The sequence below is a fragment of the Littorina saxatilis genome, linkage group LG9, assembly GCF_037325665.1.
Source record: "Littorina saxatilis isolate snail1 linkage group LG9, US_GU_Lsax_2.0, whole genome shotgun sequence".
In the NCBI taxonomy this organism is placed as follows: Eukaryota; Metazoa; Mollusca; class Gastropoda; order Littorinimorpha; family Littorinidae; genus Littorina; species Littorina saxatilis.
In genome coordinates, this window is record NC_090253.1 from 30,084,906 (window position 1) to 30,099,905 (window position 15,000).

At 40.5% G+C, this 15,000-nt stretch overlaps 1 protein-coding gene across 1 annotated transcript in view; it reads left to right on the forward strand.

Moving 5' to 3' along the window:
- The window catches only part of LOC138976905 (T-box transcription factor TBX2-like), a 65,887-nt gene extending 52,890 nt beyond the window's left edge, over positions 1–12,997 (forward strand). The window contains exons 3-6 of the mRNA XM_070349798.1: positions 4,880–5,026; positions 5,448–5,524; positions 6,080–6,228; positions 7,900–12,997. Coding sequence (XP_070205899.1) covers positions 4,880–5,026; positions 5,448–5,524; positions 6,080–6,228; positions 7,900–9,242 — 1,716 coding nt within the window. The 3' untranslated portion in view covers positions 9,243–12,997. The remainder of the gene's footprint in view (positions 1–4,879; positions 5,027–5,447; positions 5,525–6,079; positions 6,229–7,899) is intronic.
- The last annotated feature ends 2,003 nt before the right edge of the window (positions 12,998–15,000 follow it).

Genomic DNA, 15,000 nt, shown 5'->3' on the forward strand with positions numbered 1-15,000 from the left:
GATCTGTATGAAATTTTTCATGCGAGTTTCTGGGTATGATATCCCCAGACGGTTTTTTTTTCTTCATTTTTTCGATAAATGTCTTTGATGACGTCATATCCGGCATTTAGTAAAAGTTGAGGCGGCACTGTCACACCCTCATTTTTCAGTGACATTTATTGAAATTTTGGCCAAACAATCTTTGACAAAAGCCGGACTTTGGTATTGCATTTCAGCTTGGAGGCTTAAAAATTAAATAATGACTTTGGTCATTACAAATCTGAAAATTGTAATTAAAATTACTTTTCTATTAAACGATCCAAAATTACGTTTATCGTATTCTTCATCATTTTCTGATTCCAAAAACATATAAATATATTATATTCGGATTAAAAACAAGCTCTGAAAATTAAAAATAGAAACATTAAGATTAAAATTAAATTTTCGAAATCGATTTAAAAACAATTTCATCTTATTCCTTGTCCGTTCTTGATTCCAAAAACATATAGATATGATATGTTTGGATTAAAAACACGTTCAGAGAGTTAAAAAGAATAGAGATATATAGAAAAGCGTGCTATTCTCCTCAGCGATTTTTAATTTCACTGCCTTTGCCACGAGCGGTGGACAGACGATGCTACGAGTGTACGGTCATGCGGAACAAATGCAATGCGTTCAGTTTCATTATGTGAGTTCGACTGAGCTTGACTAAATGTTGTATTTTCGCCTTACGCGACTTGTTTCTCTTCGCCGCGCTTCCCGACCTCTCATTCTTAAAAACCGTATATATTCAGATTGTGAATTAGCACTGTCAGTCTTCACGGATCTTGTTCTCTTCTCCATCCCTACCTTCTACAGACATTGTTCATGACTTTCTTTGCTGACATGATTACCAAAGATGTCCGTTAGCAATCAGATATAAGATGGAAAAAAATATAAATAAGACAATAATGACGTGCTAAACGTGCAATCCGGACATATTCACACATTTAACATGTAGCCTACATGAAAAGGCGTGCACCTCGATTAAAATAAATCAACAAATCAATAACATATAGTACAAAACTCAACCAATCAGTTAATCAATGAATATACGACACAATTTGTTATGCCCCGAAATCCCATTCCTTGCTTACCCCTTCCAAAGAAATAAAATAAATGAACAAATTAATAAATCACAAAATCTAGATAAATTGTTGCATCCGAAGAGGCCAACTCCAAGTGCATGTCGGGATTGATGTGGCGGCCATTCCATCTTGCACGCGCCACAGAGCATGCTCTCAAACAATCCCATCATGCCTCGCGCCCTTTACGTGACCTCTGTCTGTTTCCCCATTAGGGAGTGCTCATTAATTATCGCTGCAGGAGGGACTGCGACTGAGAAACACATAAAGCAAAGGTAAAACGTGAGTTGTTTTTTCTTCTGTTTTCAGTCAAAGTCTGTCGCTCTGTTTTGTTTTGCAAGTATCCACGTATTCTCAAGGCGTCTTTCATTTAACTTATGAAACTCCAATTCGGACAGCACAATCACGCAGGATTAATCTCATTGTTGGGTAATCGCCATTATTGTGTGGCCTATACATCTTCCGAAGTTTTTAACACGAGAAAACACTCTGCATTCTCTCAATATCTCTCGCTCTCTCTTTCTCTCTCTCTCTCTCTCTCTCTCTCTCTCTCTCTCTCTCTCTCTCTCTCTCTCTTTTTATTTTATAAAATTTTTATTTAATTAAAACAAAAAAATATGTGTATACAAAATTCACTATTAAAATAACAGTAAAATATGGTAATGTGGCCTTTCAGAGACCGTGATCAGCTCATTGTGCTTTGTAATGTTTTGAAAAATCCTAATTTTTGGAGCCGAAGATTCATCAGGCCCAGTTAGCAACAGGTCTGTTTTATCCTTCCTGACGGTTTTTTGTTTCTTCTTCTTTTTTTTGTGCACAGCAGGAGTTCAGCCTTTCCGCCTCTGCCTCTCCATTTCTCCATCAGCTGATGTTCCCACTCCGGAAAATAATATAATGAGCACCCTCCCGCATTAATTTTGTAATCAACGCACACAAAAAAGCAATTACTAATTTAGTGCGGGTTGGCAACAGAAAAGGAGGATGGTGGGTTGCAGAATTCGCTCGCAGATTTTCACTGGAGGTGCATCACATTGTTCATGCGTTGTGTAGTATTTGCAGACGGAATAAAAACACCATTTACTCAAACACAGTAAAATCACCGCTTTAGTTTTTTCATGCAGGCATTAGCGAGCTTTAGATTGACCAACGAAACTTAGTTCTTAGCGATCCCTTTCGTTTCCGGTTATGCAATCGGGAAATCCCTGCGAACTTTTCTTCGCGCCTGCGGTTCTGAGGCGGTAGCACCATTAGCAGCAGACGAAATGTTTGTCGTGCTCATCCAAACCAATGGCTAAAACATTGGATAGTGTTCGTGCGCATTCATAAGGATACACCATTAAAGTGATTTTACATCTTTACCATGCCCAGGGTAGTCACCTGAAACCTAGAAATAATGCAAAACTTATGTTGAAAATCTCAATCGAAACAACAACTCGTCCGCCATTTTTAATTCTGAGCGCAAAAGCAGACCAAAACAGCACCCTTTTTAAAGAGCAAAGTACACCTATTTTAGCGAATTGACACAACAACAAAATGGTGTGAGAATACAGTCAAAACATTTATTCAAGCTTACGTTAACAGCAATTGACCCAATACATGCAACAAATACCAGAAACATACCTGCGAATCACGATTCGTCAAAATGATGAAAATACCGCAAGTTCGCGCAACGAAGAATCGGACGTAATGCAAATGAGGAGGTCGTGACCTTCCGGAAGCGCAAAAGTGATGACGTAGACAGGGGGTTTTCCCACGAAGAAAGACTACGAACTAAGTTTCTGTGCTTTCTAAAGCTCGCTATTAAAGGCACAGTCCTTCGCGTGTAAACGATTGGGACACACCATCTTAGATCTTACTGGCTGGGACATTGGATTTAAGACCATCCTTCCACTTGGTTGCATACCAAAAGTCAACATCCCGACTGCTTCCTGTGCATGTCTAGTGTAGGGACCTAATAGGCCATTTTTGGAAATAAAGTCTGTTTTACACGGCAGACTTACAACCAACTATACACCAACTTCAATTATTTTTTGTCAGAACCAAGCCAGTTGAAAATCGCTGCCAACGTGAACAACACTAACGCTCAGACTAGCACTTCTTAGCTGGTTTGCACATTCGGGTTTCTCCTGTCGCATTCCTTGTTTTCAGGCTGCACCTAACCCAATCCGGAAGCGCAATAATAAAACTCTGTCACAAGTCGCTTGCCGCGTGTGTTTGTTTCTCTGTTCTGAAGGGGTGCAACTCTTGCCACTATTTTTTAAAGACCCCAACAGAGTGTTTTTGAGAAATCGAATTTGTGTGTGAGCTTCACAATCTGTTGAGCCTGTGGGCACGTGGCAGGGAGCGAGCTGTTGCTGTGTGTCATTTATTTCACTCGTTTCACATGTTTCACGTGTTGAGTGCCCATAGAGAGAGGTGGGCGGCACCAGCCCCGCCCAGTTCTTGAACCGTCGGCCTTCCCTGCTAATGCACTCCGACGAAGAGAGCACAGCAGAATTTCTCACATTGAGTTGTGCTTGTTTGTACAGTTGCTTTAGGGATACGACAAAGTCGCTGCAATGAGCACAGGAGTGAGTGTGTTTTTTCTTCTCTGCACTGATGCTTTGGAGGCTTCTTTCATTCTTGTTACTCGGGTTTCGAAGCGTTGTTGGTCTGGTCGCTCTTACTCTTAGCGCTTGCATTTTTTTCTGTTCAAGGGTCGTGCATTTTCCTTCTGTTGGTTTCGGAAGATGGCAGTAGTTTTTTAAGGTCAAGAGTTTAATGAGAAGGAGGAACTAAACACTTTGTAATTGCTATGCTTGACGGTTAATTAAGTAGAAAGGATGTGGAATGATTGAAAAGTATTTTCTTGATCGATCTTGGTCAAGCCTTTTAAAAACTGTTCAATTTAACGTTAATTACACATTAAGTGGATGAAGTTGAATTGAGTTTTATTTAAGGCTTCGTACCTTGCAGAAATTGAAGAGAAAGAAGAGAAGACAATCACTGACAATGTACTCATCCGCTTTGAAATGAATCGATAACGATAACTCGTCCATTGTTTTATTCGCGATAGTGAATCCAACGATTGTGCTTCGGCAATGTGCAAATCTTATTCCATACTGTGGTTAGAAGCTTTATGCTTTTTTTCTTGCTTTTTTTCTTCTTTTTGTTGTTTGGGGGGAGGGGGTGGGGGGGTATGGGTTGGTAGACTTTAGTTATTTAATTCAAGGTCTGGTCATCTGACGAGCAGTCCGTAACCCCCTACTTTGGGTTTGCATGATTGGTGGTGGTGATCCTTGCCTTATTTCTGAATGATAAATACATGCAGTTGCAACATCAGTCTTTGAAGGCAATTTGGACATTTGCTTATTCTGACCCCTTAAAAAAGACAAACAACACCAATTAAACAAACCATGACGTCATAATGTAAATAATGGCGTCACATACACATTCTGTCACTTCTCCGGCATGTTTCTCAGAAACTGAGAACATTTTTTTTCGAGAACACAGTTTGTCTCGGTGGCTTCGGCATATCAGCAGGAGAAAGTCACTTGTAAGGTCACCGTTAGGCTATGCATTTATCGGTATCGTATATCATTAACGATTATGGTTAATTGGTTCACAAGCGGTATGAACATATTAGAGATCTGCCCAGGAGTTCAACGAGACACAGAGAGGTGACCTCCATTTGCTACTCAAGTGTAATGTGACAAGCATTTCCTTGGCCTTGACCTAAATATTACAACGTTTTCTTTGGCCTTGACTTGACCTCGACCTGCATACCTTTATTGCAGACTATCCTGAATTCGATGCACAAGTACCAGCCCAGGTTCCACCTGGTGAGAACAGACGACATCCTGAAAATTCCGTACAGTGCTTTCCGTACTTTTGTCTTTAAGGAGACAGCCTTCATTGCTGTCACGGCCTATCAAAATGAAAAGGTCGGTTTGCTTTTTTAGACACAACAAATACATCTTGGTTTGGTGTGTGTGTTTTTCGACATGTCTGTCTGTCTGTCTCCGTTTTTCTGACCTTCTGTTTCTCCTTATGTTTGTCCGTCTGTCTTTTTCTGCCTGTCTGCTTCTGTTCCTGTCTCTCTGCCCCTCTCCCCCTCTCTCTCTTTGTCTCCCTCTGTCTGTCTGTCTGTCTGTCTGTCTGGCTGGCTGTCTGACTGTCTCTTTCTTTTCTCTCTCTATGGATGACCGTCCACGTGTGCGATGTTTCAAGCTATATTTTAAGGATAAATAATTTGATTTTATAACAGCTCCATGTCCTTTGTTCCTGAACTAGCGTTTCTCATAAGGAAAAAGGGAGGTGTGGAGTTAACAGCGTTGTGACGTTTGCCCTTCCGATTTTTTTCAGATTACGCAGCTGAAAATTGACCACAACCCGTTTGCGAAAGGTTTTCGCGACAGTGGGGCCGGCAAGCGTGAGAAAAAGTGAGGCTATTGTTAAGATTATTCATTCATTTATTTATTAATTCGTTCATTCGTTCGTCCATTTATTCATTCATTCATTCATTTATTCATTCATTCATTTATTCATTCATTCATTCAATTTATCAATCATTCTTTAGTTATTTAATCAATCAATAATTAATTGATTGATTGATTCTTTCGCTCATTTTTTTTCTTGTGTTTATTAAACTGCGGAATTTAATTTTTTTTTCAAATAAATCTAGTCAGAACGTATGTATTTTCATTTTGGCTGGTTAACTGGTCTGTCGGTTTGGTTGGTTGGTTGTTTGGTTGGTTGGTTTGTTGACCAGTGAGAAGGGCAACCAATGTATCACCATTTATTTACATGGCAACTGGGTGTTCTTCGTCTCCTCTAAAACAAATCAACCAATCAATGAATCAATCAATCTGTCAATAAATAAAATAGGGCAGTTCCACAATCCCTAACACAGAATGTACAATCACTCGGACTTTCAATTAAACATTTGTTTCAAGAACAGCTACACTATTTTTACGAGTTGCATTTTTTTCTCCCAGAAGATTGATCTCCCATACCAGCAGTACCGCTTGCGTTCTTGACGGCAGTTCTGCGCATGCTCATGACGTCACCTCCGGCGATGAAGAGGGCGAAGAGTGCGACAGCATGGATATTTGCGTTGTGGAAGAGGAAGGCGATGCTTTTCAAAGTATGTAAAATCTTGTTTGCCTTTTTGTTTGTTTGTTTGTTTGTTTGTTTGTTTGTTTGTTGACACACAATCCATCTATGTTTTTGGACGTTTTTTTTTCTACATCCCCTCCACATTTTCTTCGTGTTTACATTTAGTCAAGTTTTGACTAAATTTTTTAAGATAGAGGGGGAATCCAGACGAGGGTCGTGGTGTATGTGTGTGTGTGTTTCTGTCTGTCTGACTGTCTGTGCGTGTGTGTGTGTGTAGAGCGATTCAGACTAAACTACTGGACCGATCTTTATGAAATTTGACATGAGAGTTCCTAGGAATGATATCCCCGAACGTTTTTTTTCTTCATTTTTTCGATAAATACCCTTGATGACGTCATATCCGGCTTTTTGTAAAAGTTGAGGCGGCACTGTCGCACCCTCATTTTTTAATCAAATTGATTGGAATTTTGGCAAAGCAATCTTCGACAAAGGCCGGACTTTGGTATTGCATTTCAGCGTGGTGGCTTAAAAACTAACGAATGAGTTTGGTCATTAAAAATCGGAAACTTGTAATTCAAATTTATTTTTTATTAAACGATCCGAAAACAATTTCATCTTATTCTTCGTCATTTTCTGATTCCAAAAACATATACATAAGTGCAGCAGAAAAGAGACGAAGATCACAGAACATTCACACGCTTGAGAAGGTGAAGGTCAATGTGAAGGTCACGTAAGGTCAGGGATTACAAACAAGCTCTGAAAATTAAATATATGAGCGCTGGATTTGTATCCAGTTGGCCGCTGTCAGCGTGAGTTCGTCCCCACGTTCGGCGAGAGATTTATTTCTCAGAGTCAACTTTGTGTGCAGACTCTCCTCGGTGTCCGAACACCCCCGTGTGTACACGCAAGCACAAGACCAAGTGCGCACGAAAAAGATCCTGTAATCCATGTCAGAGTTCTGTGGGTTATAGAAACACGAAAATACCCAGCATGCTTCCTCCGAAAACGGCGTATGGCTGCCTAAATGGCGGGGTAAAAAACGGTCATACACGTAAAATTCCACTCGTGCAAAAAACACGAGTGTACGTGGGAGTTTCAGCCCACGAACGCAGAAGAAGAAGAAGAAGAAGAAATATATGAAAACTATGATTAAATTTAATTTGCCGAAATCGATTTAAAAACAATTTCATCTTATTCCTTGTCGGTCCCTGATTCCAAAAACATATAGATATGATATGTTTGGATTAAAAACAAACTCAGTATGCTAAAAAGAAAAGACATACAGAAAAGCGTGTTATCCTGCTCAGCGCGACTACTACCGCACTATTCTGCATGGCTTGTCGATTTCACTGCCTTTGCCACGAGCGGTGGACTGACGCAACTTAACCAGTATGTGGTCTTGGTGAAAAAAGCAGTGCGTTCAGTTTCATTCTGTGAGTTTGACAGCTTGACTAAATGTTGTTATTTTGCCTTACGCGACTTGTTTTATACTGTGCTTTTGATTATGGTGTTTGAAAGCATGACTATCCTGAGCGCAGATTTCGTTGTGCCGAGTACTTTTTGTTTGAATGGTCATGTTAATTAATAAGAGACAACCCAATTTTTCTGTACTCGTTTATTTCTAGAGATTTTTTTCTTTCTTTTTCTTCTCCATGTTTTAACCCGGTTTATTAATCAAGTTATCAAATAACTGTTTCAGGACGATCGGCAGGGAACATCAGTTTGCATGGCATTCATAACAAGTCGGACGCTGATTCAGAAATAAAGCCACACGCGCACCCGTCCTCCGTATGTCGCTGGCAGTGCGAGGACTTCAGCAAGAAACACATCAGAGACATACCTACAAGCCAGAGGAAAGAAAAAGACACAGCACTCAGTGCAACCGCAGACGTCGGAAGCTTCAAGTGCAGCAGAAAAGAGACGAAGATCACAGAACATTCACACGCTAGAGAAGGTGAAGGTCAATGTGAAGGTCACGTCAGGTCAGGGTCGTCGTCCCGCCGAGGCGAGGGAGCGGCAATGGGGAGTCACAGGGAGAGAAATGGGAGTCCTGGAAGGAATATGAGTCCAGGAAGGAATGGGAGTCCGGGAAGCGTCTCTCCAACCTGTCGCAGCGTGTCTCCGGATTCCTCCACCGCGGTAGTTTCAGCTCACAACAATAACAACAACAATAGCGGTAGTGGGGGCAGTAGTAACAGTGGTGGTAGTATCAGCAGCCCCTCCAAACCTACCCCTCTCTCCTTCCCCGTCAGTGCGATGCTACCCGGTACCTCGGCACCCACCCCGGTTTCCTTCAGCCCCGTGCACCACGCCCACCCGGCCCTCCCCCTTCACTACCTCTCCGGGTCTCACCTGGACCTCAGTCACCTGGCCTCAGCTCACCTGCAGTCCACGCTGGGCCACGCCGCGGCCTCCTCTTTCCTCAACACCCAGCTGTCCTTGCTGAGTCCTCAGCTGTTCCAGCACCTTCCTTTCGGCCTCACAAGAGAAAGCCTTGCAGCGGCTTCTGCTGCGGCTGCGGCAGCTTCTGCTGGGTCTCACTTCGGTCCCCTCTTCTTTCCGAGGTCTCCCAGCGGCAGGTTCAACCCCTACGGCTTCCCGTCCACGTCCAGAAGCACGCCTTCAACTAGTACCACGACTACTGCGGCATCGTCAAGTTCTGCTCGGGAGTCTGGGAGGAGCTCTTCTCCTCCTCCTCCAAGCAAGCTGTGTAGCCCTACTGCGGGTTTGCACGCTTCTCCGCCTTCAGCCACCTCGTCTTCTTCTTCGTCCTCCTCTTCCGTGTCCGGTCTTCACTCCTCCGTTGCGCGAGACAGTCGTCCAGTGTCAGAGTCCCCGCAGTCTTCGCCCCCGTCTCGTTGCAGAAAGGAGGAGATTGGGGATCACAACCTTCCTCATCATCACCCTCTGCATTTCGGAGCGTTCACGAGCACGGGCGCCCGCAACAGTGAGCTCAAACGCATGGAGAGAATGCTCTCTGGGCTTCAGCGGGAGGACAGAGCAACTGTAGAGGAGGCGCGTTTTCCTAAGGACAAGATGTGATTGTGAGTTTTGTTTGTTTGTTTATAGTCAGAATGTTCTGTGGACTTCAGGGAGAGGACAGAGCTTTTGTTGAGGCGGGGCGTTTTCATAAAGACAAGATGTGATTGTGAGGTCGTGTATCTTTAGAGTCAGAATGTTCTTTAGACTTCAGGGACAGGACTGAGCATCTGTAGAGGAGACGCGTTTTCATAAAGACAGGGTATGAGGTTGCGTTTTTTTTTAGAGTCAGCAGGTTCTTTGGACTACAGGGAGAGGACATAGTATAAATATGTAAAGGAAAAGCGCGGCATTTTAAAAAAAGAAAAGATGTGAGGTCGTGTTCTTTTAGAATCAGAACGTTCTGTGGACTTCAGGGACAGGACAGAGCATCTCTGAAGGCGAAGCGTTTTCAAAGTACGAGATGTGAGACATTGTCATAATATATATATACATACGAGATAATGCGATGTGCAGTGAAGAAGAACACAACGATGGTCTGTCGGTTGCAGTGAAGCAACAGTGCTCTTTGGAAAGCAGGATGACTTTCTCAAACCTGACAGTACGTACATGTATCATGTTTGGTAGCTTTGATTCACTTATGGTGAGCTCAGCACAAAAGAAACTGCCTGCCATCGTAACATCGCTTATTTCCGACAAATAAATGTTTCAAAATATGCTTCAGTTAATTGTGAGAATAGAAGGGTCTCACGGTGACATCAAATATTCTTTGCAAAGGCGAGATGGTTTCAGGTTCATGGTTTTGTTCCTCGTGTGGTCTTTTGATTAGGTTGATGCGACTGCATCCTATGGAATGAACAGAGTTCAAGAGTGTCATGATGCAGTGGTGAGTCTTCAAACACTTTTCTTCAAATTGATCTGAATTAAACTACATTAACTTTACCGTTAATATCTTTGTCCACTTCTACCTGGACTTTTTTCCTGAGGCGATGTAGACAAGGTTTCTGAAGACTGATTTCATTTCAAATGAGCACACACTCTGAAAGTGAAGACATTGAATATATTTATCAAACCCGAAGACCAAAGTGATGGTCAATGTTTGCTTGGGTGTCAGAGGAGTGGATAGAGGTCAGTGTTTCTGATGACCCAGTGTGAGCATAGAAAGTAGACCCATTGCATTTATTCTCATACATGACTAAAGAACAAAGTGAAAGTTAATGTTTGCTTGGAGATCAGAGGAGAGGACATGTCAGTGACAGTGTTTCTGATGATCTAGAGTGAGAAAGCAACCGACGTGTACGTTTTTGAACATGACATCTTCTTAAAACACAACTATCATTAAACAAACTATTGTATTCATGTTGACAGGTTCAATGGCTCGAGTAGGGTAAAACTGTACCTTTTTTATATTTAGTCAAGTTTTGACTAAATATTTTAACATCGAGGGGGAATCGAAACGAGGGTCGTGGTGTATGTGTGTGTGTATGTGTGTGTGTATGTGTGTGTGTGTGTGTGTGTGTGTGCGTGCGTGCGTGTAGAGCGATTCAGACCAAACTACTGGACCGATCTTTATGAAATTTGACATGAGAGTTCCTGGGATTGATATCCCCATACGTTTTTTTCATTTTTTTGATAAATGTCTTTGATGACGTCATATCCGGCTTTTCGTGAAAGTTGAGGCGGCACTGTCACGCCCTCATTTTTCAACCAAATTGGTTGAAATTTTGGTCAAGTAATCTTCGACGAAGCCCGGACTTCGGTATTGCATTTCAGCCTGGTGGCTTAAAAATTAATTAATGACTTTGGTCATTAAAAATCGGAAAATTGTAAAAAAAAATAAAAAATTATAAAACGATCCAAATTTACGTTTATCTTATTCTCCATCATTTGCTGATTCCAAAAACATATAAATATGTTATATTCGGATTAAAAACAAGCTCTGAAAATTAAATATATAAAAATTATTATCAAAATTAAATTGTCGAAATCAATTTAAAAACACTTTCATCTTATTCCTTGTCGGTTCCTGATTCCAAAAACATATAGATATGATATGTTTGGATTAAAAACACGCTCAGAAACTTAAAACAAAGAGAGGTACAGAAAAGCGTGCTATCCTTCTTAGCGCAACTACTACCCCGCTCTTCTTGTCAATTTCACTGCCTTTGCCATGAGCGGTGGACTGACGATGCTACGAGTATACGGTCTTGCTGAAAAATGGCATTGCGTTCAGTTTCATTCTGTGAGTTCGACAGCTACTTGACTAAATATTGTATTTTCCCCTTACGCGACTTGTTTATATTTAATCTCAAGCCTTTTTTCTTTTTTTCTTTGTTTCTCTCTTTCTAATTACATTTTTTTGTCAAAATAAAGGACAGTTTTGAAAAATGTCTGATGAATATAGACAGCGTACAACTTCGCATATGACGCACCAATAACACAACAAATGAAAAACAAATCAAACGAAAAAAATGTTGAAGACGCAGAAACGGGTGATAAATGTAAAATGAAAAAAAAGCAAGAAAAAAAAAGCATTATTTTTGTCATGCTGCTATTAGTCATAATGGTTGGTGTGTTCAGATATACGTATATGCGATTACTGTTGAAAACAAGAGCATTCGAAAGAGACGGAATGAAAACACATGATTATTAATTAAAACAAATGCAATCAATCAATCAATGAGTCTTATATCGCGCATATTCCGTGGGTACAGTTCTAGGCGCTCTGCAGTGATGCTGTGTGAAATTTTATACGGCCAGTAGATTGCAGCCATTTCGGCGCATATTTACCTTTCACGGCCTATTATTCCAAGTCACACGGGTATAGGTAGACAATTATTAACTGTGCCAAAGCAATTTTGCCAGGAAAGACCCTTTTGTCAATCGTGGGATCTTTAACGTGCACACCCAATGTAGTGTACACGCGGGGAGGTTCGGACACCGAAGAGAGTCTGCACACAAAGTTGACTCTGTGAAATAAATTTCCGCCGAACCTGGGATCGAACTCACGCTGACAGCGGCCAACTGAATACAAATCCAGCGCGCTACCAACTGAGCTATATCCCTGCACATAGCTTACTAGTTAAACAAAGTCAGCATTATTTTTAATGATGACTTCTGTCAGAGATTGTTGCATTTTTCGTATTCACTGCGATTGTTTTTGACGTTTGTGCAAAAGGACCAAATAGTGTTATGGGTATGGTAAACAACAAATATATTAAGCAATAACTTCATGATCAATACTATGGATTTTGTTTTGATAACCTGCGCAAATTTTTTGTTCTTTGCATATTGAAAAATCATGCTGTTGTAAGTGCAAATTAATGTGACCATTCACTGTTGTTGTTGTTTTTTCAGCTATAAAATTGAATTGGCATTTTTTTGACAAATGCTGATGCTGCTTTTATACTTTTGCGGTTGGCATTTTATCGAAGTAAACAAAAGTATTTAAGGAAAAAAGGCTAACGCTGAATGAATTTGGCAAAGCAAACAACCTATATATTTATGAATTTTAATGATTCTGTTTGAAAAAAATACCAACTGTTGACTTGTTTCTTTCTGGGTAAGCTTAAATATATCTGGATTTATCAATAACCTTAAACAGTTATCTTAGCACCTCGAATACATCCTTCATATATGATTCACTGTACTTGAATCAACTCTACCTTTCAATAACTGGACTGATTTGATGAACATTTTGCATTGTAACGATTCTTTTTCACGAACATATTTTCAATGAATGTCTCTGTTTGTGTGAAATTTTGATTGGCGAAATACATTTTGTAATTTAGGATGTACTGACTATACAGGACCCAGCGAACGTGTGTGTGTGTGTGTGTGTCAGTGTGTGTGTGTGTGTGTGTGTGTGTGTGTGTGTGTGTGTGTGTGTGTGTGTGTGTGTGTGTGTGTGTGTGTGTGTGTGTGTGTGTGTGGTAACATAGAAACAGATAGGGAGAAGAGAGTGGTATATTTTACAGGTTATGGTATAACATTTCCTGTGTTTTGTCGTCAAAGCACAGACAGACAAAATAGCAATGAAAAAAATGAAGGGGTAATGGTCAGTCTCTCACCTTTCTTGTGAGGCTGAACATGCATTTAGTCAACGCCAAAGGTATAGTCTTGATATTTGTTGTCCTTTTTTCATCATTATTTGTCTGTCAACGTTTATAAACCAACACGTCAATTTTCTATGTTGTCAATAAGTAACACTTAAAGTTTAAACATTAACCATGCATTCTTGCCATGTGATTCTTGAATTTGAAACGCTAGCAGTCTGTCTGGTTTGGATTTCTTTCTCCTAAATATGTCTTGTGTGTATAATTTTGTTGCATAATTATGTTTTTATGTTTTATTTCTAACACAATTTCAAGTTGAGCCGACACATAAATGTAGATACAGCAGAATTATATAACTTTTGTCTCTTTGATTCTTTAACTTGTCCACGCAAGGTATGTTGGCGATTTATAATTCCTTCTGTACTTGTCTTCATGCCAAAACTGAGGACTTGAGCGCAATAACACCAGATCTCATTCTTGTCTAGTCAACTATGTTTACCTCCCTGTACAAAATATACATGTGCACTTGCATTTGCTACTGATGTCTTAAAATGACACACAGGCGAAAGTTTTCTGAAACACATAATCCCACCAACATCCAACATCAATCCCCGGCCCACACTACCCATGGGCGGATCCCCCCCCCCCCCCCCAGCCTAAAAAAAATAAAAATAAAAATAAGAGAAACTAATTAAAAGAAGAAGTAAATAAATTTGAAATTAAAGAAAAAATGATGGCATGCCCCCGGACCCCCCTAGGAGCCGGCCTCTGTCTTCTAAGTGACGGTTTTTGACAGTAGTTGGTAATTTGTTAGCTCAGGTTGCACCGAATCGGTCAATTGTCCTAGTTTTGATCCAAATTTGTCTTCTTAACTTTATTTTTTGGAAGGTGTATCAGAGGAAGTTTCTTTGCTCAGATTGAACCAGATTGCTCCTTTTCCTTGCTTTTATCATCATTTTCCGAGGGGGGAGGGGAGGGTGGGGGGGCATGCCCTGGGACCCCCTAGGAGGTTCGAACGCTTCGCGCCCTCAACTAAACGCTTTGCGTTGTCGAATTGTCCCAAAAAGAAATTTGGAACCCCCCCCCCCTCCCCCTTCAAAACGATGTGATCCGCCCCTGCTACCCATCCCCGCCCCTTTGTTGTACTATTTAAAGGATTTATCTTTAGCGGTTTTTGTAAAGATACTTTTGTTTTTACTGCGAAGATAGTTGAACTGTTTCACTGTTGCTGAATGTTACAGTGTTGATGCATTTTAATGTTATTTGCACGATACATTTCTAAAATGTATGTAACGATCGACCCAGTGCTGTTACCGTCTGATAATTAAAGTTCAAACACAATTTGAATATTAAATACGGCATTATTTGTATTTCACTCCTGATTATTCTTAGAACTGCATTCGTTTGGCAGATCGATTCTGTAAAAAAGCATTTTTATTTGGTGCGCGCAACTCGATTAAAAAATAAAATGAATTGTTTGCAGAATTAGAGTCTTTACGGGCTTAATTGACTGTTTGCTTGTTGGTGTGTTTGTTTATTTGTTGGTCTGTTTGTTTGTGGGTGTCTCCTTGTTTCTTTCTGTGTTACAATTGATTTATTTGCATACTAGTTTACAGGATAACATCGAAAGTGTCTGTTCTTTATGTCGAAATGGATTTTACTGAGAAGAACCTATCAAACGAAAATAAATGCATACATTTTGCTGATTTGGTTTGTTCAAAATAAACATTCAGATATTCAGCCTTTACTGATGATCGAGTTTTAAT